The 22,738-nt window shown below is 53.0% G+C and overlaps 1 protein-coding gene across 2 annotated transcripts in view; it reads left to right on the top strand.

Moving 5' to 3' along the window:
* The first annotated feature begins 2,153 nt into the window (after positions 1–2,153).
* Positions 2,154–22,738, top strand: part of TPST2 (tyrosylprotein sulfotransferase 2) — a 44,907-nt gene continuing 24,322 nt past the window's right edge. Inside the window, exon 1 of one of the 2 annotated variants that reach the window (XM_045534365.1) lies at positions 2,154–2,223. Coding sequence is in view for 1 of the 2 variants with exons in the window: in XM_045534364.1 (XP_045390320.1) it covers positions 19,497–19,525 (29 nt within the window). In the remaining variant the exon portion in view is untranslated. Of the gene's footprint in view, positions 2,224–19,412; positions 19,526–22,738 lie in introns of those variants that run through there. The other variant, XM_045534364.1, reaches the window with a different exon arrangement.

The raw sequence follows: 22,738 nt of genomic DNA, 5'->3' as shown, positions 1-22,738 counted from the left end.
GTAATGATCATAAAATCTCAAAAGGTAGTTGAGAGGGGTAAATGATCAACTTAAATATAATACTTATATATAAATATATATAATAAGTTGCTTGGCCCATAGCAAGCACCTAAGTCAAGTGTAATTATTGATAATAGCATGAACATCATCTCTTGAACGTCAGAGCTGGAAGTAGTTTTAGAATCAATATGTTTTATGCTACATTTATTGTTCCTGCTTTTGATAAATATTGATTGAAGACCTCCTAAGTGCCGGGCTTTGTCTACTTTGCTGGGAAGATAGGTTGGGGAAGAAGACAGAGGAGGCCCCTGCCCTGGCATTCCCAGCCTGGGCATGCAGACAGGAGAAATGAACTCTTTTGTCTGCCTTCAAAGTCATGTCAAATTCCTGGGACGCATGGTCCAGTGTCTGATCCACTAGGATGTCCTGGGGAGTGGCAGCAATTAGGCTTCCTTAAGGAGGTGACAGCCAGATTGAGACCTGAAGAGGTTCACTAACTGGGCCTGCCGAGAGGAGAAGGCCCAACGCGCGAATAAGAGGATCGTTCTGGTCCTCTTCCTTCGCCCCGCAATGGAGATCTGCCAATTTTGTCTTCCAAACATCTCTGGAACTGGAATACTCCTTCCATGCCCTCATCCCCTCTCTGGGCTGGCTACACTCCCCTGAATTATTTCAACAGCCTCCAAAGCAGTCTCCTTGCCTGTTCATCCTCCGTGCAGCAGCCAGAGAGATGTGTGCAGAAAGTAAAGCTAACCACACCCTGCCCCTGCCGAACACCTTCCCGGTCTCTCCGTCGTCAGAAGGCCCGACTCCTTCTCACAGCCCACGGAACCCTGCAGCATCCGCCCTGCAGCCCCTCTGATCTCCGCTCTCATTTGCACCACATCCTGTCCACTCTGCGCTCACGCAAGGCCCACATTCGCCTCCTTCCTGCTGGGTCTTTGCACCTGCTGTTCCCTGTGACTGGCACACTCCTCCACAGCCCCCAGACCACGCCCCGGTCATGTGATAAAAACCCCTGGCCCTCCCTTCCTGGACCAGGTTAACCTCTGCTGCCCCTGGCTTGCCAGTCACAGGTGCTCACTTTACCACGAAGCCTTTTGGAGGGGCTGACTTCCCCCACTCGCACGCAAGGCCCTAGGCCCCATTACCTGCCGAATCCCAGCGCCCAGCCCATAGTGCTCAGGAAACGCTGTTGCTAGAATGTTATTAAGCAAATATCCCCACTCAGACCTCGTCCTTTGATCTCCACATCTTCATCCACAAAAGGACACTATAAAACACACAGCTGCTGTTTAATCTGCACAGGCATCAGATTAGTCGTATGAAGTCTCTAATATGCATGCAATAAACACTCTATAATATTGTTTTATTGTTTCCAGACTGGTAACAGCCAGCTCCATGGAGGCAGCTGATTTCATATTGTCAGTTCCAGCGTGTTCTACATGACAGGCACTATTTACCAGACATATGAATGAATGAACGAACGAGCTACGAATGAACACATGGGTGGCCATGGGCAAATTACTTCATATCTGTGTGCCCTTGGTTTCCATGTATGCATGTGTGTGTATAATGTTTGCTGTTACAGTTGTAACTATTACAGAAATTTATTTTAAACAGATAATATTAACATATACATATATACATATGATTAAAAGAAAAAAGTTAAAAGAGAACCACCAACCAAAGTTCACAGGGAAAAGTAAGCCTGCATGCCTTCTTCCCCCTTTCCTTTAGGTATTCAATGCATAAGTGTAGACAGGTCTATTATTTTCCCCATCTTACAGATGAGGAAACAGAGGCACCAAGAGGTTATGTATCTTACACTGAGCTAAATTTATCACCCCGGAGTTTTTATCTCATTCGTGTGGATCAGGGTTTCTCGACCTCTGCATTATTGGCGTTTTGGGCGGGATGGTTCTCTGTTGGGGGTGGGGTGCGGGGGCGAAGCCAGCGCGTAGGCAGAGGGGCCGGGCTGCGCCGCGAGCCTCCCGGACGCCCCCGGGTCCGCCCTGCCCGCCGCGCGGTCCAGAGGCGGGCTGGAGGGGGCGGGGCGAGGCGGGGGCGGGGAGTGGGCGGGGCCTGCGTCCCGGGCCCGCCCCCGCTCGACGTCACGGCGCCGCGGCCCGTCCCCCGCGCGGGCGCCTCCCCCTCCCGGCCGGGGCGGCTGGAGAGCCGGGAGTCGCTGCGCGTGCGGGGCCGCTCGCCGCGCTCGGCACGGTAGGTGGCCCTGGGGCGGCGCGGGGGGCTTCGGGCTGCGGCGGGGGGCGCGGGGCCGGGGTGCGGGCCCGGGGCGCGGGCGGGCGGCCTCGGGCGCCGGGGGGCCCTGGGTCCTGGCGGCTTCCTCCGGGCCCGGCGCGGCTGCTCGCGCCCCGGGGCCGGGAGCTGGGAGGCGGCGGCGTGGGCGGAGGTTCGGGGCTGCGCACCCGCCCGGCGCCCCGAGCGCTTTCCGCGGGTGCGGCACGGCCCGGGCCCCGGGGACCGCGCTTCCCGCCCGGGACCCTGCGCCCGGGACGCGCTCGGCGTCCGTGTGTGCGCGTGGGGGGCAGGGCCGGCGTGTCACCGCCTTCTGAGTCCCCAGCCTCGCCCGGCGCGCGGGGACCCCCAGGCGGGCGCCGGGGCGCGGGGAAGTTAACTTGCAGCCGCCGTGGAGTTTGAGGCGGGTCAGAAGTGGGGGCGTGGAGGGCGGAGACCGCAGGCTGGGGAGCGGGTGCCGAGAGCACGGGGTGGGGGGGCCTGGTGAACTTGGAGGTCACCGCGAGCAGGGGGTGAAATTTGACCAGAGGATTCTCCCCACACCCCGACCCCAGGCGACCTTCCCTCCCGGTGAGCTGGATGCGAGGTGCCCCTACAGCTGGGGCTGGAACGGGCAGCCAGGGAGGGCCATGGTCTCCCAGGCTGGGCGCGCCTGACCTGGCAAAGTCATTATCATGTGGGAGCGAGGTCAAGGTTCGACTTTCCCACTGAAAGGCCCCTTCCCTTGGTAGGGAGGGTGGGAGCCATCCACCTCCGTGCAATCCTTTGAAAGCACTATGTTTATCCCTTTCCCCATCCCCTTTTACAGATGGGGAAACTGAGGCTTGGAGAGGTCACGCGCCTGTGGCCCTAGGACCCACAGCTAGGATGTGGCAGAGCTGAGACTCACCCACAGGCCTCTTGACTTCATGTCCTGTAGGGATGTTGGGGAGGGGGGCTGGCGAACTCCTACTCATCCTTCAAAAGCCTTCTCAGGCAGCACCCCCTCCTGGAAGCCTTCTCTAGCATTCCCTGGGCATTGCTGGGTGCTTCCTCTTTTGGACCCCACAGAGGTCGCCAACCTTTTTCTCACTTTCCAGCCCCCTTGCATGTCTGTCCCAGACTGGGTTGTGGATACCTCTCCCCATCCCTCATGTCGTTCTCCTTTCATTCTGGAAGGATGGTCTGATGGTTAGGCCAGGCTTCTGGGTTTGAACATATCAGAGTGTGACTCACACTGGTTTAGTAGGGATGTAGCCTGGGTGAGTCATCCTCCCCCCCCCACCAGACTCAGTTTCCATGACTGTAAAGCTGAATTTGTTGCATCGTCCTAAAGGCATGATTGTGTCATTTGTGAATTTACCCTCATTAAGCCCCAAATGCTCTATTATTTACTTAATACATATCTTTCTATCACCTTATTTTTAAACGTCTTCTGTAATTGCTTTATTGAGATATAATTCACATACCATACAATTCACCTTTTAAAGTATATAATTCAGTGGTTTTTAGTTGTGCAACCATCACCACTGTCTAATTTTAGAACATTTTTATCATCCCTGAAAGAAACCCTGTACCCATTAACGGTCACTCCCTAATCTCTGCTCTCCCCATCCCCTCGCAACCATTAATCTACTCTGTCTCTATGAATTTGCCTCTGCTGGACGTTTGGTATAAATGGAATCATACACTATGTGGCCTTTTGTATCCACTGCTTCTCACTTTGGGTAAAGTTTCCAAGGTTCATCTTGTAGCCAGTGCTTCATTCGTTTTTACGGCTGAGTAATATTCTGTTGTGTGGATGTACCCCGTTCTCTTTATGCATTTGTCAGTTGATGGTCATTTGAGTTGTTTCCACGTTTTGGCTTTTATGAATAATGCCGCTGTGAGCATTCATGTACAATCATTGTATGGATATGTGTTTTCAATCCTCTCAGGTATATCCCTAGGAGTGGAATTGCTGGGGTCACATGGTAACTTTGGGTTTAACTTTTTGAGGAACTGTCAGACCCTTTTCCAAAACGGCTGCACCGTTTTCTAGTCCCACTTGCCAGTGTATGAGGATTCCAACACTCTTAAATTTAGTTTCCTCATAGTCAGTCATAATCCTTGCAATCACTGGCTTTGATGTGTTAGTTATAAATTATGTTCTAATACACATTAAGTGAAGTGCCTCAGCAGAATGAGGGGTGTCCTGCATGTCACTGGCAACATCTGTGGGACCACTAGTTAGGGAAAGAGAGCAAGCTTGTAGAGTGCTTAGCCAAGGTATGTATACACTTACATTCCCCTTGGTAACAGTGACAAATACTTGCTAAAGGAAATGTGGGGCCAGTGAAGGACCAGGGGTTTATAGAGCTCACCCTAGAACCTGGCAGGTGGTGTTAGGAAGCGGGGGAAGGAAAGGAAGAAACTGCTTCCATCTTCCCATCCCAGGTGACACCCCTGAGGGCTGAGGCTCCGTGGACACCAAAAGAGACCCTTGGTGGGTTTTCTGGTCCACAGCCCAAAGGGAAGTCCCTTGGCCCTGAAATCAAGTCTGGTCCTGCTTGTGCCCCACCTGGACCCTTGTGTTCACTCTGAAGGTGACCTCCCCAGGTGGCCATGTGGGGGGCCTACGGGAGTTGCTGCTGCTTTTAAGAGGTGCCAGCGCCAGGGCTGAGCTGGACAGTCCTGAGTTACAGACGCTGCACCTGTGAACACCCTGGACACACAGACACCCCCGCCTTCAGGCATCTCCCCCACACCTGGAACCCCCCCCACCCATGCTCTTTGCTCCGGCGATGTGATACGTGGTTAAGCTTTGTAGCCTGCTTGTTCAGGAACTTAAAACAGCATTCGTCTGCGTTTTCCAGATTTCCAGCAACCAGCCTCGTCTCACCAGGGCAGCTGCTGCTCGGGAGGGGTGTTAGGACCATGCCTCCCAGTCGCTATATTGGGCCTTCATGTTTTTATTCTTTTTTGCATACTTGCCCTTGCTTTTCCTTTTAGAATCTTCAATTTCTGTGCATCAGAAAGCAGCGTAGGGAGCCCAGCAGTTTGAGGTTGCAGTGAGCTATGATGACGCCACTGCACTCTGGCCCGCATAACAGAGCGAGACCCTGTCTCAAAAAAAAAAAAAAAAAATTTCAAAAGCTGGGTGCAGTGGCTCATGCCTGTAATCCTAGCACCCTGAGAGGCGAGGTAGGAGGATTGCTTCAGCTCAGGAGTTCAAGACCAGCCTGAGCAAGAGTGAGATGCCATCTCTACAAAAGATAGAAAAATTAGCGGGGCACGGTCACATGTGCCTGTAGGCCCAGCTACTTGGGAGGCTGAGGCAGGAGGATCGCTTGAGCCCAGGAGCTTGAGTTAGCAGTGAGCTATGATGACGCCACTGTACTCTAGCTAGAGCAACAGAGCAATACCCTATCTCAAAAAAAAAAGAAAGAAAGAAAGCAGCCTAGGGAGATGGAGACTGGGTGGGGAGGCTTCCCAGGCAAGGGACTGGCCCTCGCTGTGTCTCTGTGCCCTACTAGGGAGTAGATGGGAATGGACCTGTCAGAACTCGGATGTGGTAGCACCCTGGGCTCAGTAAGGCTGTCGAAGTGCTTTATAGATGTGACTTTGTGGATGAATTTGTAGCAAAAGTGGCAGGTCAGATACAGCTTCACAGCCAGGGGATGGTGACCCGGACATGCCTTTTTGAAAGCATGGGTGGCTTTGATTTGCCATGTGGTGTCATGGAGACTTCTCTGGGTAGCAGCAGCTCCTGGCTTCCCTACTTGCGGCCTCTTCCCACTGCCCGCAAGTCCCCTTGCTCTCTGTGGACCCGCATCTGCCCTGCCTGGGGCCACAACAGAGGTCTAGGGTGCCTGTCCTCTCCCATGTCCCTGCTTAGGTCTCCCCCACCAGGGGCAGCTGCCTGAGGAGGATTCGTTGGAGTGATTCATTCCCAGCAGGCTGGGAGCTTGGCCAAGCCCCAGACATTGCAGGGGAGGACCTCAGAGGACAGTGCCCGCGTGCCCTGGGGAGCCTCTGGGGCTGATGGCCCGAGGAGGAACATCGTATCCTGTGTGCTCATCTGCAGAATGGAGGTACAAGCAGGCCCTGCCACCGGGATTGTGGGATGGGCGTGGATGGCGGTAAAGTGCTCACCCCGGTACCAGGAAAGAGCTGAGGCCCTGGGGTCAGACATGCTCTTTGAAATCTTGAGCGTGTCCCTTTGTGATCCTTCGCTTCCTCATCTGACAGAAGGCAGCAGATTTAAACACAGGTAATAGGCACAGGGCGTGCTAGGTGCCTGGCACTAGTCTAGGTGCTTTCTGTACTTCACTCTGTCAGACGGTCAGGCTGAGGCAGAGGAGTGAAGTAATTTGCACAAGGTCACCGAGCTAGGACGTGGGAGAGACAGGATTTAAATCCAGAGTCTACACTCTTTTTTTTTTTTTTTTCTTTCTTTCTTTTCGAGATAAAGTCTTGCTCTGTCACTGAGGCTGGAGTACAGTGGCATCATCACAGCTCACTGCAACCTCAAGCTCGTGGGCTCCAGTGGTCCTCCCGCCTCAGCCTCCCGAGTAGCAGGGACTACAGGTGTCCGCCACCGTGCCTGGTTAATTTTTTAAATTATTTTTGAAATAATTTAAATGTTGAATGATCGCTCTGTTGCCCAGGCTGGTCTCGAACTCCTGGCCTCAAGCGATCTTCCTGTCTTGGTCTTCCAAAGTGGCAGGATTACAGGTGTGAGCCACCACCTCACCTGGCCCCAGAGTCTCTTTAATTACTATCCTTACCCCTTCTTGATACCCTATCTTAAGGCCCAGCACATAGAAAACACTCAGAAAATGTCAGTTGGTACAAATATTATGAATATTCATCCATTCCCTGTCCCTCTGTCCACACTCTTTCCTGGCTGGAAGAACACACAGGGCTCTTGGCTTAGGAAGCTCAGATTCCCACTCACCCCCCTGACTTCCTGCACTCTCATGAGCAGCGGGCAAGAGCTTGGGGCAGCCAAGTCCCAACTCTCCCTCCAAATCACTGTGTGACGTTGGGCAAGGCACTTCCCCTCTCTGAGCCTCACTTTCTGTGTGTTAAATGGGTGGGTTCAGCCTTCAGCATGGCTTTTGTTTAGCTCCCATGCTATGTGGTTTGGGGTTTTTTTGTTGTTATTGTTTTTAATTGAGCCAAAATTCAAACATTTCTAGAGAAAAATTCTGATTTCTTATTTCTCTTGGAAACTCAGGGAGCTCAGACCAAACTGGAGTGGCCTGAAGCTGCCCCTTAGATGGCCTTGGCTCTCCAGGTCACTGTAGTCCCTACCACTCCCTGTTGTCACATGGGTGACCTGTCTGGCTTCAAGAGCCCTCTGGTTTGTATCTTCAGGGCTGTTAGGGGGCCTTGGGCTTGTCTGGTAGTGTCACTTGAACAAGCAATGGAATTGCTTTAAAAGCAATTTTTTTTTTTTTTTTTTTTAACCACTAGTTCTGATGTTTTCCAAGAGCCCTTCAGCTCTGTTTTTCTAGGACATCGGAGGCCTCCGGAAACCCTGTCTGTCATTACAAGCCCACAAGGTTTTTAACGTACATGGAATTTGTCCCCATTCCATACTCCCTGGGTAAGCAGCGCCTGTCGCTGGGGCCCACGGTCCCACCTACCCCACAGTGAGAGCCCAGGTAAGTGGTTCATGTTCCCACCTGACCCACAGTGAGATATTTGGGACCAGCTGAGGTCCCTGTGCTGTGAGTACTGGCGAGTGTGTGTCTGTGACCCTGGCACATCCGCGCCACTCTCCTGGCTGCCAGGACACCATCCCATCCCCCCCTCTGTCCTCACAAGGTACCAGGGATGCATTTGTTATCAACAATCCCATTTCCCGGAAATTGAGGCCTGAAAATGGTTGAGTCACTTTCCTGAGTCACACAGGGCTGAGGTGGCAGCACATGGTCTGCCCAGCTCCGGAGGCTGCTGTAGGAGTCAGCCCCATCTCCTGCCACTGCGTGCATCACCACTGAGGGACGCCCGCCGCTAGCGTGCACGCTCACCGCCATGGCCCTGGCACTTGTTGAATAAGGACACGTGGCCGGTTCTCAGTTTACAGTCTGGTGGGGGTGTCAGGCAAGGAAAAAAGTAAAGTACATCTCGGATCGGAGACACGGACCTAGAAAGTTGGGTGCCTGCAGCCTCTCAGACCTTAAGGTGCATCCGGACTCCCTGGGGATCTTGCGCAAGTGCAGAATCCGATCAGCAGGTTTGGGGCAGGGCCTAAGACTGCCTTTCTGATCAGCTCCCAGGGGTCTCCGGTGCCGCTTGTCTAAAAGGCCACATTTGGAATAGTCCGGGAACAATAATGGAAGTTGGCAGATTACTGGCCGTAGGCCAAATCCAGCCCACCTCGTGTTTTTGTAAATAAAGTTTTATTGGAGCACAGCCAGGCTCATGTATGTACATTTTGCCTGTGGCTGCTTCATGCTACAACAGCAGAGTTGGGTCGTTAGGATAGAGACTGCAGGACCCACGAGCTGAAAATATTTGCCTGGCCTTTTATAGAAAAAGTCTGCCAAGCCCTGTTCTAATCATCTCTTAAGTCCCTTTAAGTTATAAACATGTTGTGATCTGGTGAGCGTTAGATGGTGATAGTAGTAATAATGATTGCAGTTAGTATCTGAGTGCTTACTGGGAACTTAGCTCTTTACATATACTTTTCTCAGCTCAGCTCTGTTAAAGGTAACAGTATTGTCTCTGTTTTATAGGTGAGGCTCACAGAGGGCCGGGTCACGGGCCCAGAGGCTGTGGACCAGCCAGTACTGAGGCTGATTAGAGCCAAGTTGTCTGAATTATGCTGGGCAATGGCTTCTGCCTGGAGCATTTTCTCAGGGCACAGAGAGGGTTTGGCTGTCATTTCCCTCTGTCCAAGGGCATTCAGGTGCCTTCTTTTCTGTATTCATCTTCACTCCCGTTCAGTCAACAAATATCTGTGTAGCCTGCACTGAGAGTTTGGGGGCTATGCTAGGTTCTGGGAGGATGTGAGGACTAGGATGAGGTCCCAGGCCTGCATATTCCAATGGGGGAGTCATCGAGGCAACACCAAAGGCCACGCAGTGTGCGAAGCAACTTGGGGGATACCGGTACAGTGAGAGGAGGCAGTCAGGGAAGGCTTCCTGGAGGAAGGGGTACAAATTGTGCCAGTAGGAGTTAGCCGTGTAGAGGAGGGTGGGAAGGGTTTTCTGGGGAGAGGGAATCGCTGGTGCAAAAGTTTGGGGATGTGAGACGCTGTGGCTTGATAGGTTTGGTAGAGTTTGTGGCGGAGAGTATAGTATGTGTGTGTGTATGTTAAGGGGCAGGGGAGTGGGTGGTGTTAAAATTAGAGGTCAGGGGGAGTTGAGTCACAACAGAGTCTCAAGTGAGATGCCAGAGAACCTGGATTTTGCCCCGAGGCTGCTGTTGCCTACTATGAAGTATTAAGTCACAGAATGAAAAGGAGTTTTCCTCCCCACCCTCTGCTGACTTGCAGGAGGAGGTCTCCATCAGGTGCTACCGTGTCTTTCATGCTCCTCCCAGACTCCTTCCCCGGGCCTGCTGCAGCCTCCCACGAGGAGGGTGGCTTCCTTTGCATTTGTTTTTGCAGTGGTTTTAATTAGTGCATGGTTTTCATTTAAGCCAATGGATTATAGTTTCCTTTGAAAATATATCTTAAAAATATTGAATGCAGGTAACAAAAATCAGTCAGAGTAAAGGGGGTTCTGGACGTAGGCAACATCAGGAAGGTGGTCCTCAGCAGGTAGGAATTTGGGGAGCCCCATGACAGGTGGACAAGTTGGGAGGGGTTGGAGGAGGCCGGGCCAACAGTGACCTTGCTCGTAATGTTCCACTCCTTCCCTGGGCCCCGGGAGGCTTGCCCGAGGGGCGGGGACGGCTCTGTTAGCTGCCATGTGGGTGCTGGTTGGCACCGTGGGAGCCGAAGTTCCTGCTCCAGGCTGCTCCTGCTCCTCCTCTCTGTCCTTCTCAGTCTGTCTTGTGTGTCGTGGTCTCTGTTTTTGCTTCTCCCCGTCTCACTGTATCTCTCCCTTCCACCCGTCTTCCCCCCTGTCGCCCATTTATGTCTCTCCTGTCTCTGTCTCCTCTCCGTCTCCATTTCTCTTCCTGTCTGTCTCTCCGTCTCTGCCTGTCTGTCTCTGCCTTCTTCCGCCCCCACCTGCACCACTTCCCCCTTCCTTCCTGCCTGCCCCCCATGCTTGCGTGCACACACGCACACACACGCGCACACACACAACGCACACACACGCACACACACACGCGCACACACAACGCACACACACGCACACGCACCAGCACAGCCCTTCCTCCCTGTCATTAGCAACTCTCCGTCCCACTTCCGTCAACTCCCGAGTGGCACCCCGCCACAGAACCACCAGGACCCTTGCAGACTCCTGGAGGCGTGGGAGACAAGTGACGTGGCCACTTCCCGGGTCGGGGACAGAGGCCCAGCAAGGTCAGGCACCGGGCGAGGGCCACCCTGCACGGCCGTGGTTCCTTGTCACCCCATGCCCTTTCCACGCCCCCAGGGCCCTCCCCTCCCCGCCCGGCCAGGGCTGTCAGGGAGGAAGAGGAAGCCTGCGTTGGCAGCAGAGGGCAGAATGCTACTTTTGACTTGGGGCGCTCGGGGAGTGTCGGCCACCTGCCACCTGCCTCTGGGTGCTGCTGGTACCCGAATGCGGCACCCCCACGTAGTAGGTGGCTTCGTCCTTCAGTCTGTGGCATGGTCACTGCTCTGCCTGAGCGAACGTAGGTAGGTCATGCGTAACTCTAGGCTAAGATTTGGGAGAGAAAAGCAAGATTAGACATTGGATCCAGCCTCCTCCTTTCACAGATGGAGAAACTGAGGCCCAGAGAGTTGGGGTGCCTTGTTCAGGATCACGCAGATAGTTTTGGGGTAGAGAATGGGGCCTGGGTCCCCCATGCCCTGGTAGCTGGGAGCCGCGCAGGGAGAGTGTGCAGCCGGTGGGTGCTCTGACCTCCCTCCGTGGTTGTCGTGTGAACACCCCCTCCTGGGCCATGGTGATGCCGGTCGGAGGCCTTGCTCTGTCTCACGCACCTGCTGGGGGACTCTGGGCAAATCCTCCTCCCCGGGGGTCTCTAGGTACCCTTCAGGTGGGGACATGGCTTAGTCCTGAGGATTGCAGAGCACAGTCAACTCCGCGGGGTCAAAGGTCATTGACCATACAGCAGACGGAGGGCTTGTTCACAGATTGCCGCACCCCACTCCCAGAATTCCCCATTCAGCATGTCTCTGGGGCCCCGAGAATTTGCATTTCAAATAAATTCCCATGCACTGCCGCTGCTGGTCAGGGAACCCCCTCTGAGATCCGCTGTAGCAGAGGTTAAGGAGGCTGAGCGCACAGGCTCTAAAACCGGACAGCGTAGGTTCAAGACTCTGCTCTGCCACGTATCTGCTGGGAGACCCCAGGCAAGGACTGTAACCTGTCTGTGCCTCAGCATCCCCATCTGTCAAATGGGTTAATAGCACTATCCTCATAGATCAGTTGTGAGGATTAAATGAGCTAATACTTGTGAAGTGTGTAGAATAGTGCCCGGGCACGGAGTAAGCACTATATATGTGTTTACTATTCTTACTATTGTGGTTATTTTTATTGCCTTTATTATTTACGTCCCGCCTGCCCCACCCTGCCCAAGACTGTTCTGCTCACAGCGAATCCTTTGCCAGTCTGAGTTTCCAGTGCACTTGCCCACCTCTAAGCCTCTGCTCGAGCTGTTCCCTCTACCTGGGACTCTTCCCCCAATCTCTGCACCTGTTAAAATGCTACCCATTCTTTTAGACTCGGCTCAAATTCTTGCCTGATGTCACCATCCGCACCCCCACCCCTCTCCCAGCCAGAATCTATGGCTCCTTCCTCTGACCTCACCGATCCCATGATTTGATTCCCTAAAACAAGCTCTTATTTCATTCAGCCAATTACCCGGTTACTTGGGCATCTGTCTGTTTTGCTGATCCACAAGCCCCTGCAGATCTGACTTCTCGGGGCTTCTCTGGCACAAAGAAAATCTCCCAGAACTGTTACCTCCTGTGTCCAGCTTTGATGTGTTTCAGGAAGGCCAGCCCCGTCGGAGGCGGACATCAGAGAAGGCTTCCAAGGCAAATAGGGTGGAAACCCACTTGGGACGTGGGACTTCCTTAATTAGTAAGAGTATGGGCCTGGCCCCCGCAGCCCCAGGTTCAAATATGTGTTTCGCCAGTTAGTGTGGTGCGGCCTTTGGGCGTTTTCTGAATTTTTTTTTTTTTGTGCCCTTTGCATCTTCATTTTAAAAGGATACGGTTGATTAGTTGCGGTGGCTCATGCCGGTAATCCCAGCACGTTGGGAGGCCGAAGCAGGAGGATCGCTTAAGGGACTCTCCTCATGGCGTTTTGCTTCCTGACAATGACCGGGCAAGTCTGCAGATGGAATTACTTTCCAGCAAGATCTCAGGCCCCCTTGGAACCCTGAGCCATTAGGAAAAGGCCGCTCCCCCACCTCAAAATCTGCCCCCGGGGGACAGTGAACCGTGAGGGGGTGCCCCTTCTCCCTCTTCAGTTTCTCCCTGTGATTTTTTAAGGGTTCTTGTTCTGAGCAGCTCTTGAAGCCTTTGAAATTCTTCCTCTTCTTCCTGCTTCCAGGAGCAAGTGAGGAGGGTCTCATGGTTTGTCCAAGAGGGGAGCAGAGGGGCAGGTTAACGCCCCTGGAGATGGGATTCCCAGTCTGTGCTATCTCAGACTGGGACCAAAAAACTGTGCTCTTAAAGCCCGTCGCTGTCCCCAGTAATACACCCAAAATATCACAGGGATGAAGGCCTCGTGGTTCTTGGATGAACCACAGAAACAAAAACAAAAAAAAAAATAAAAACAGGTTGAGGCCATCTCGTTTGAAAACATGACATCCAGCAAGTACTTATTACTTGCTTGCTTTGGTCGAGCTGTCCACCTTTTGGCCATCAGCCATTGCAAAACCTCTACAACAGAGAAGTCGAAGGTAATGCAATCAAAGAAGCCAGAGACTACAATTGAGGGCAGAGGAAAGGGGAAGCTGGCCTAAGACTTTCTAGAACATCAGATAACCTTCTGACCTTTTTATAAATATAGTCTAGAGGGGGCTTCTTATATGGAAACTCAAATCCACATCCTTGGGGCAGAAGTAAGAGTGGTAGCTGGTCCCAACCATCACCCTGAGTCTTCAGATAAGACTGTGGAAATACATTTTGCTCAGTTTTGTCAAGACATATTTTTAAAAATTATGCTGAGGGCTGGAAGAAGATCACGTAAGTGCTAAGTATGCTGAGGTCAAAAAAAGCCTACTTCAAGTCCTGGTATTGTGGCAATTATGGAAAAAAAAGAAATAATAAAAAAAGCCTACTATGTGCCTGTATCAGTCAGCCTGTGAGTGGTAGCATCCTAATTCAAAGTAAGGAAGAAAAGAAAGCAATTTATTGGCTCAGGTAAATGGAAAGTTCAGGCATATTGCCTTCAGGTATGGCTGTATCCAGGGGCTCCAGTGTATCAGGACACTGTCTCTTTTGCTCTCTGTCTCTAATGGGCTTTCTTCTGTGGTGGCTTCATTTTGGGGCATGCTCTGCCCAATAACAGCTGCAGGCATGCATCCTGCTAGCTTAGTAGTCTCAGCTACAAGAGAGACATTTCTCCGGAAATTTTTGCAAATCCTGGGATTGATTCATATTCACCCACCTGGAGTCTTGTCGCTCATCCATGAACATCTGTGCCTTCCCACTGGCCGGGCCTCAGTTTCTACCCCTGGGCATGGGGTTAGCCCCGCCCTGGTCACAAGGACTGATCCCGAAGACTGGAGAATGTATTCTGGGCAGGTGGGTTACAGATGCCCACGCCAGCGGTGGAAGTGGAAATGAGAGCAGAAGGCAGGATTTCTTCCCTGGCGGAGAGTGTGGGGGCTGGAACTGCCACTGATGAAGCATTTACCCTCACCCAGTATGGCATTAAGGCCTTTATGTGTGGTTAAATAGCTGCTCTCCCATTTCACAGATGAGAAAAATGAGGCTGGGAGAGGTTAAGTGATTTACCTGAGGTCACAGAGCTCATACATGGAGAATTCAAACTGGGGTCTGTTTTCCTGCAAAACCCACTGTCTTTTCACTACTCCCTGATAATCTTGAGGAAACTTGGTGACCAGCAAGTGACCTCTGAAAGTAAAATAAGAATGCCTGCAGGTGTGCCAGGCCCTGTGTTAAGTGTGGGAATACAGAAAAAGAGAAAAAGACTGCAGGGCCCGTCGGCCCGTGAGCACCCACAGTCAAGGGTGGGAAGTGGAGGGGTAACCACCACTTAATCCATAGAGAGTGGCGAGGGGTAGGCATAGGGGACCATGAGACATGGGCAGGGGGGTGCTTAGTCTAGTCCGGGTGTTCAGGGAATGCTTACTGGAGAAGGTGGTGCTTGGACTGACAGGATAAGAGGCAGCCCAAGGTAAGGTGGGGAGAGGGTGTAGATACCTATTAGCCGGGACTCTTGATTAACAGAGACAGAAACCCAGCTGCTATGGAACTGAGCAAAAAAGTAAATGTATTTGCTTATGTAAGGGATGAGCTTCAGGCATGGCTGGGTCCAGGGGCCCAACTAATATCAGGGATTTATGTCTCCATCTCTTGGCTCCGCCTTCCTGGTTGGCTTCATTCTCAGGGGGGCTCTGCAGATGGTGACTGTAGATGGCCCCATACCTCCAGCCCTGTACCCTACTTGCTTAGCCTCCCTGGAGGACCCTGCAGAAGTCTCCAGTTGACTTTCCTTGACCTAGATTGGGTCACGTATCCATTGCTGAACCAACACTGTGGCAATGGAATGGTGTGATTGGCCAGGCCTGGGTCACGTGTCGAGACACCTGGAGTCCAGAGTGGACCGGGAGTGAGAATAGGAAAAGCAGGGGTGCGTGGCACCCCCGGGGCTGCTGGAAGGTCCATTTGGCTGGGGTGCGGGGGTCCGATCAGGAGGCCTCTGTAAGCCATGGAGTGCCATGTTGGTGGGGACAGGTTGCAGTATTAAGTGGATAATTGGGAGAGGGTTTGAGGTGAGTTGTGAGTGAGGACAGGGAGAGGGAGGGAGGACGCCAAGTGGATGTTTGGGGAAAGGGCGTCCAGGCAGCGGCCGGCTGGGCACAGGCCCTGGGGAGGGAGTGTGCTTGCGTGTTTGAGGAACAGCGAGGGGCCAGTGTGGCAGGAGGAGACAGAGCAAGGCAGGGGCTGGTGGGGGATTTGGGCACAGAGGTAAGAGGCGGGCCAAGCCTGCGTGGCATAGAGGACCCACTTGTCCTCCAGTGGGAGCCGTGGGAGGATTCGGAGCAGAAGAGGGCCGTGGTCGTGTTTCCATTTTCATAAGGTCACTCTGGCTGCTCATTTAAAATCAGCGGAGGAGACAGGGGCAGAATGAGGGAGGCCAGCGAGGAGGTGGCCCGGAGCAGGGTGGTAAGAAGTGGGCGCCCAAAACACACAAACCCCCGGCGGTGCGGGTGGTGAGAGGTGGCGGATCCTGGCTGTGTTTTGAAGGTGAAGTCAACAGGGTTTGCTGCTGAGGTGGATTGGGGTGGGGGAGAAGGGAAAGTCAAAACTGCTTTCAGGATTTTTGGCATGAGCGTAAAAGGACGGCGCTGCCACCAGCTGCAGCACGTAGAGTGTGTTGGAGGAAAGACCGGGCTGGACACCCGAATGGAGGTGAGGAGCCGACCCTGGACACCTGCGTCTGGTGCTGAGCAGAGAGGTGTGGGCTGGAAGTGACAATCTGGGAGCCGTCCCCCGACAGGGAGCCGACAAGGGCACCTCCAGCAGCGCCGGCATCTCACAGACAGGAGGGAGGGGAGGTGGCAGCAGAGACAGGCAGCGGGGTGTGAAACTCCTGGTACCTGTGCCAGAGTGGCTGGGTTTGGCCCCAGCATGAGGGAGAGCCCTACAAACCTTGCTCGCACCGCGGGGTGGCAGAGAGAGGAAGACAAGCAGACGTCACCTCCTTGGCGTCTGATCCAAAGCCACCCTGGCCCGGCTGCTACTTTATTGAGTGTGGCTTCCGGGGGTGTTTGTGCCAGGAGTGGGGCGTGGGTGGCACGACCAGAGACCGAGGCCCGGTTCACCTTCAAGTTCCTGGAGGTCGGCACCAGGCCTGGCCCTGGGAGAGCGCCCACCCGCGGGTGTCGATTGAGTGAATGAAAGGAGTCTTGTGTGCGCCTCCCCGGCAGCCGGCAGACGTGTGCGAGCCAGAAGGGAGCCCCGACCCGCAGCACCATCCCTTAGCGTCTGACAAGGCGTGATTAGGACTGCAGTTACTGAAGTGTAACATACACACAGAAAAGCGCATGCTGCCTAAGTTCCCCGCTCGATGAATTTTCAAAAGATCAATGTGTCTGTGTGGCCAGCACCCGGATCAAGAAAGTGGACGTGCCCAGAACCTGTCCCCACCCAAGATGCCTCGTGCCCCCGGCAGTCATCCCTCCCCTGACCAAAGATAACCACCATTCTGACCTCTCTTACTAGAGATCAGTTTTGCTTCCGTTTGTACTTTACATCCGTAGAACCATGGTCTCTCTTGTGTCCACTTTTTTGGCTCGTGATAATATCTGTTGTTTTGTGAAGTTAAGGCTTGATCTTTCTCCTGGCTGTTTAGTATGTATGTATTTATTTGTATTTACTTATTTAGTCATTCTGTTTGTAATGGGCATCTGGGTAGTTTCCAGCTGGGGGCGATTGTGAATAGAGTTGCTGGGAACGTTTCGGTGCGTGCCCTTTGGTGGACGGCTGAATGCATTTTTGACATATGCTCGGTGGAATTGCTGGGTTGTGCAGCAGGTGCGCATTTCATCTCAGTCATACCAAAGAGTTTTCCAAAGGGGTCGTGCCAGGTCACCCTCCCACCAGCAGAGCATGATTACATCACATCCTGTTTTTGAGACAGAGTCTCACTCTGTCACCCTGGCTACAGTGCAGTGGCCTCATCGTAGCTCAAAGCAACCTCAAACTCCTGGTCTCAAGTGATCCTCCTGCCTCAGCCTCCTGAGTAGCTGAGACTACAGGCGCATGCCCGGACACCCAGCTAATTTTTCTATTCTTAGTAGAGTCGGGGTCTCGCTCTTATTCAGGCTGATCTCAAACTCCTGAGCTCAAGCAATCCTCCTGCTTCGGCCTCCCAGAGTGCTGGGATTTCAGGCGTGAGCCACCGAGACCGGCTGTATTTATTTATTTATTTATTTATTTATTTTTAGCTGTTCAGGTGTATATAGCGATCCCACCATGTACTTTTAATTTACATTTATTTCCCTGATGGGTAATGACATTGAGTGCTCTTTTAGATGCTTATTGACCATTTAGATAACCTCTTTTCTGAAGTATCTCTTTAGACTTGCACATGTTTACTGGGTTGCCTGTCCTTTTCTTAGTGATTTCACAGAGCTCTTTATATGTTATAGATACAAATATCACATTTGATATGTATTGCAAGTATCTTCTTTCATGTATGACTTTATTTGATCAATACGAAGGGGAACCATGAGTTTTGAGCTTCAAAGTCATTGTTTCAAACACAGGGGAAGCCCTTCACCTATGTGAGCCTCAGTTTCCCCTTCTCAGCCCTGCAAGATATTAGCCCATTGTCTGATCTATCAGTGGAGCTGTGACTGTTACTAGCACCTTTGCTGGGATGAGAAAGCCCTGAACTAAAATGGCCCGGTGGGGCTTTTCAACCTAAGTCACTCCTGTTCAGATCGGTTCTACAAATATCTCTTAAGCACCTACTGTATACCAATCTCTAGGCTAGACTTTGAAAGTACAGCAGTGGGTAAGACCCAGTTCCTACCCTTGGAGGGAGAGCTGGGCCAGGGAGAGGGGCAGGGGGCTGTGGGAGCCCAGGGGAAGCACTAACTGGGCTAGGACACCATGGAAGACTTCCTGGAGGCAGCGAGTCTCAGGGTGAAGTAAGCCCCTTCTGTTCAGACGCAGGCTTGGGCACCTCCATGCATCAGATACTGGACCCGCACCTGGGAGATGGGAGAATCAGCTTAGTCTCACCGCTTCCCCACCCCCAGAGACCCATGGTTCTGGATAGGGGTGGTTGTGTCCCCATCAGGGGACACCTGGCAGTACCTGGAGACATTTTTGGTTGTCATGACTGGGGAGGGGTAAGCTACTGGCGTCTGATGGTAGAGGCCGGGGGTGCTGCTCGGCATCCTACAGTGCACAGGACAGCCCTTCCCCCGCCGTGAGGAATGATCTGGCCCCGATGTCCCTAGTGCTGAGGTTGAGAAACTCTGAGAAGGGCAATTGCAATAGGGTGTAGGCAGGGGAAGGTGGGTGAGCAGAGGGATTTGGAGTGTCATCCTGGGAACGTTAAGGAGCTTATCAACCTGCGTGTCTACCACAGGAGCCCTGAGCCTTGCGCGTGTGGTCACTGAGCCCTGGAAATGTGACTACAGCAGCTGAGGGACTGAGTTTTTAATTTGTTTAAGTCTCAAAACAGATACTCCATCCCGTTCTTGCGTAACTTTTCTGTATATGTGGAACAATTTGGGTATGCGAATATACTTTTTTTAACTGTAGATTTTATGAAATCTAAGTATAAGACAAGGTATATCCACTGAAAGTGTAGCATCGAAATTGAGAAATGCTGAAAATAGATATATTCCCTGGATTTCAAAAACTTAGTACTTAGGAAAAAATGGTGTGAAACAGCTCAGTCATTTTTACGGTGATTGATGATAATATTTTGTAAGCATTGGGTTCACTAAAATCTATTATTAAGTTAAATTTTTTCCTGTAACGCAGCTACTGGAAAACAGAATTCCACACGTGTGGTTTGCGTTGCGTTTCTGTTGGATGGCGCTGTTACAAACCGTGGGAAGGAGCTAGAATGTCAGGGAAGGTTTTGGTGGGGGGCGAGGGGGTTGAGGCATCCTGTGGGCGCAGTAACGAGAGGCGATTCCGGAGAACAGAGCACGTCTGGCCGTAGGGAGGTTGCATGGCCCAGAAGGCCTGAGCTGCAACCTCTAACGGAAGCCCTGATGCGCCAGAGAGATGGTGCCTGCTCCAGTCCACAGGTGAGCGACCAGGCTGGGCAGGAGGAAGGAGGAGCCTTGGGGAGAGGCGGGCCCATCCCAGGGCTGACTGATCCCTCAAAGAGGCCTCCCAGCTAAAAGCCAGCAGGAGAGACCTTAGCCACCACGGATCTGCCGGCCCTGGGTGGTCACTGTTCCAGACACCTGCCAGCTTGAGCCGGGCGCTCACACCCATGCCAGCTGCTACCTGCACCCCACTCAGGTTTGACACCCCACCCCTTGCTGCCCGGCCCTGCTTTCCACTACTTACCACCTGTGTGACCTTGAGCAGGTGGCTTTCCATGTCTGGGGGCTGCCAGCTTCGCATGGCATTATCGTGTTGCACGTAGACTTCAGGCAAGATCAGAGATGCCCACGGGTGACAAGCCTTCCTGGACTGGGTGTTTTGAGGGTGGCATTACGGAGCCCCAGAGCGGGGCTTGCATATGGTGCTCTCTGTTTGCAGGGTGGCTCCCCCACTCTGGTCTCTGTATTATGTCCTCGTTTTACTGCTGAGGAAGCAGAGGCTCAGAGAGGTGAAGCAACTTGCCCGGGATCACCCAGCTCCACAGGGGCAGAATTCGGATGAGGAATGCCGACTCTGTAGGTCCAAGACCGCCCCTCCCATGGCTGTATCTCGGTGTTCCATCGAGGACAGGTCACTGCAGCTCTCTCAGCCTCACTTTCCCCTTCTGTCACGTGGGGAGATAACTGCTGACCACAGGCAGCTGCTGGGAGGATGAGGTTGTAGTAAGTTGAGTGAAGCAACGAAGCCACAGCTCAAGCCAGGGCTCCAGACGGCAGCTCCTGTTTGTTGATTAAACTGCACTTAAGTCCTCACTGCCGCTCCTGCAATGAACGGTGCGAGCCCATTTTTAGGGGGAGGAAACTGAGGCTAAGACTCGCAGCTAGTGAGAATGAAGCTGGGTCCCCTCCCACTCCTTGGCTCCGGAGCCCTTTACCTCCTCTGCACGGCTCCCTGGCATTACCTTTCCGCATGGCGGGGAAGGCTTGTACTCCGCCACGCAGGCTGCGTCCTCGGTCCCGCATGACTGGATACCAGCGGGCACAGGGCAGCCTCACCAGCGGCGCTCACTGATGTCCAGCCCGCTGAGCCTGCTCCCTCCCTCGGAAACTGCCCTTCCTTTGCCAGGTGAGCTGTGACCTTTCCACCTTCCTGCTCCAGGCAGCTTCTGAAAGCCAGAGCCGTTGGGCAGGAAGCTGGCATGGAAGACACCCGGGCTGCGGCCAAATCCTAAAAGTCAGAGCTGGGAGAAGCCTTTTAGGGGGTTGGCCCCTGGTGCTGGTTGTCTGGACACCTCGCTTGACCTCAGTCTCCGCATCTGGAAAATGGGAGGAATCGTCAGCTGGGCAAAAGCAGCAACATCCAACAACGCCAAGTTTGTGCAGCAGGGGAACGTGCAGACTGGGGGCGGGAGGAGGGTCTTTTGAAGGGTACTTGGGCATCTGCTGAAATATAAAAGGAGAGCCAGCCAACACTGCCGGTAGCTGCCTAGCGCTGTGCTTCTCAAGTTTTAATGTGCATGGGAAGGCCTGGGGTCTGGTTAAAATGCAGACTCAGTACCTCCCGCAGGATGGGACTAGCCAGTCCCCAGGTGACCTGCTGCTTGCGAGACCCTAGCAAGGCCCTGGGGCACCTCTCACTCATGGCACTGGAGGCATGTTCTTTTGTGACGACGGGTATGTCATTGCATCAGAGATGAAAGCAGCTTCTGCACCCAACAGGAAGGACCTGGCTAAGTGAAGGGTGTCCCCTCCCTGCCAGGACGCTCCAGAGCAATTAAGAAGGGAGGGAGATCCACGGGGAATTGCAAATTGCATATTGACGTGTCAAGTCTTCTAGTGCCTTCTAAGGGCTGGAGCTTTGCCTGTGTTGTTTGCTGCCGTGGTCACCGTGTTAGAACAGGGCCGGGCACACAGCAGGTGCACTGTGTGTTACCCAGGACTTCTTAGCGCTGGCGTTGCTGACATTTGGGGCTGGGGGATTCTTGGTGGTGGGGCTCCCTGGGCACTTTGCAGCATCCTTGGCCTCTGCCCATCAGACGATCCCCAGTTGTGACAACCAAAACTGTCTCCAGACATTGCCAATTGTCCCCTGAGGGGTAAAATCACCCCTGGTTGAGAACTGTCGGTGTGATGTAGTATGTGGATGGAAGGAGAGAGGGACCAACGAAAAGAGGGAAGGAGGGAGGGTCTATGTAATTTCCATTCAGATGTGTATTTGGCTGTAACCTCATGGAAAAAGCAGGTGTGGGTGGCTCCTCGCCAAACTAATCGGTGGCGGTTACCTCTTAGAGAAGGGGGACGACGACAGGATTGGAGACTTTGCTCCAAAGACGCATGAGCCTTCTCTCTCTAGTTCTTTCTGATATGGAGATTATACCTATGAGTTGAGCGATTAAGTAAATTTTAAAAATAGGAATAGTGCAAGGACTGGCTTCTAGCTGTGAGGGTTTAATGAAAGTCCGCACCAGGAGCGTTCAGCACGGTGCCAGGCTCGCGGTGGGAGCACAGCCAGAGGAAACCTTTGTTGTTTTATTGTGGTGTGTCTGTCCCTCCAGCAGCCCCTGAGCACACAGAAACAGTTAAGACCCTCTTTGCATAAGGGCAGACCGGAGCTCAGAGTGGGAAAGAAACTTTCCCAAGGTCACACAGCAAAGCAGGAGCTAGGCTTGCTTGGAAACCCTCTTTAGGACTCTGAAGTTGGGGACCTTTTTCCTCTGCCACCCTGCAGCCTCCACTGGGCTTCTGGGCCTCTTGGTCCTCACATCTGTGGACTGAGGGCTGCTTCAGGCCCCCAGCCTGTTGTCTGTTCAGTGTTCACCAGCCCAGCTGGCACCCAGGAAGCAGGCAAGACTGGAAGTGGCAGGGGAGGTAGCCCGTGGGAGTTGTGCTGTGGTTTTGCACAGCAGCACTGGGACAACTGCCAGGGATGTGCGGTCTAAGAGGGAGGACCTTGGCAGAGATGTTCCTTGTGGGTGGGCACTGGCTGCCAGCCCTATGCAGCGGCAAAGTCATGCTGCTCACCCCCTGCTCAAACACCTGCTATGGCTCCCTAGTACCCAAGTCTAAATTTTCCTTCCTCTGCCTGCTGGGTTAGCATTGCATGCCCTACAAAGCACTCTCCCTAAGAGAGCTAGATTCCAAATACTAATAATAGTAATTGTAATAATAGGACCTAGAGCACCTACTGTTTGCCAGGCGTGGTACTAAATGCTTGAAATATCTTATTTAATCCTTACAAAAGCCACATGGCACTGCTGGTAGTGTGAGTCTCATTTTACAAATGAGGAAAGTGCTGCTCACAGAGGTTTAGTGTCTTGCCCAAGCTCACATAGCTCAGGGCCCAGCCAGGGTCTGCGCCTGACTCCACAGCCACCCTTTTAACCAGGCGACCGTCCTGCCTCATCGTGTC

This window comes from Lemur catta, chromosome 21 (genome assembly GCF_020740605.2).
Source record: "Lemur catta isolate mLemCat1 chromosome 21, mLemCat1.pri, whole genome shotgun sequence".
NCBI lineage: Eukaryota > Metazoa > Chordata > Mammalia > Primates > Lemuridae > Lemur > Lemur catta.
Note: the sequence above shows the minus strand (reverse complement) of the source record. Positions and strands in the feature narration are given on the sequence as shown.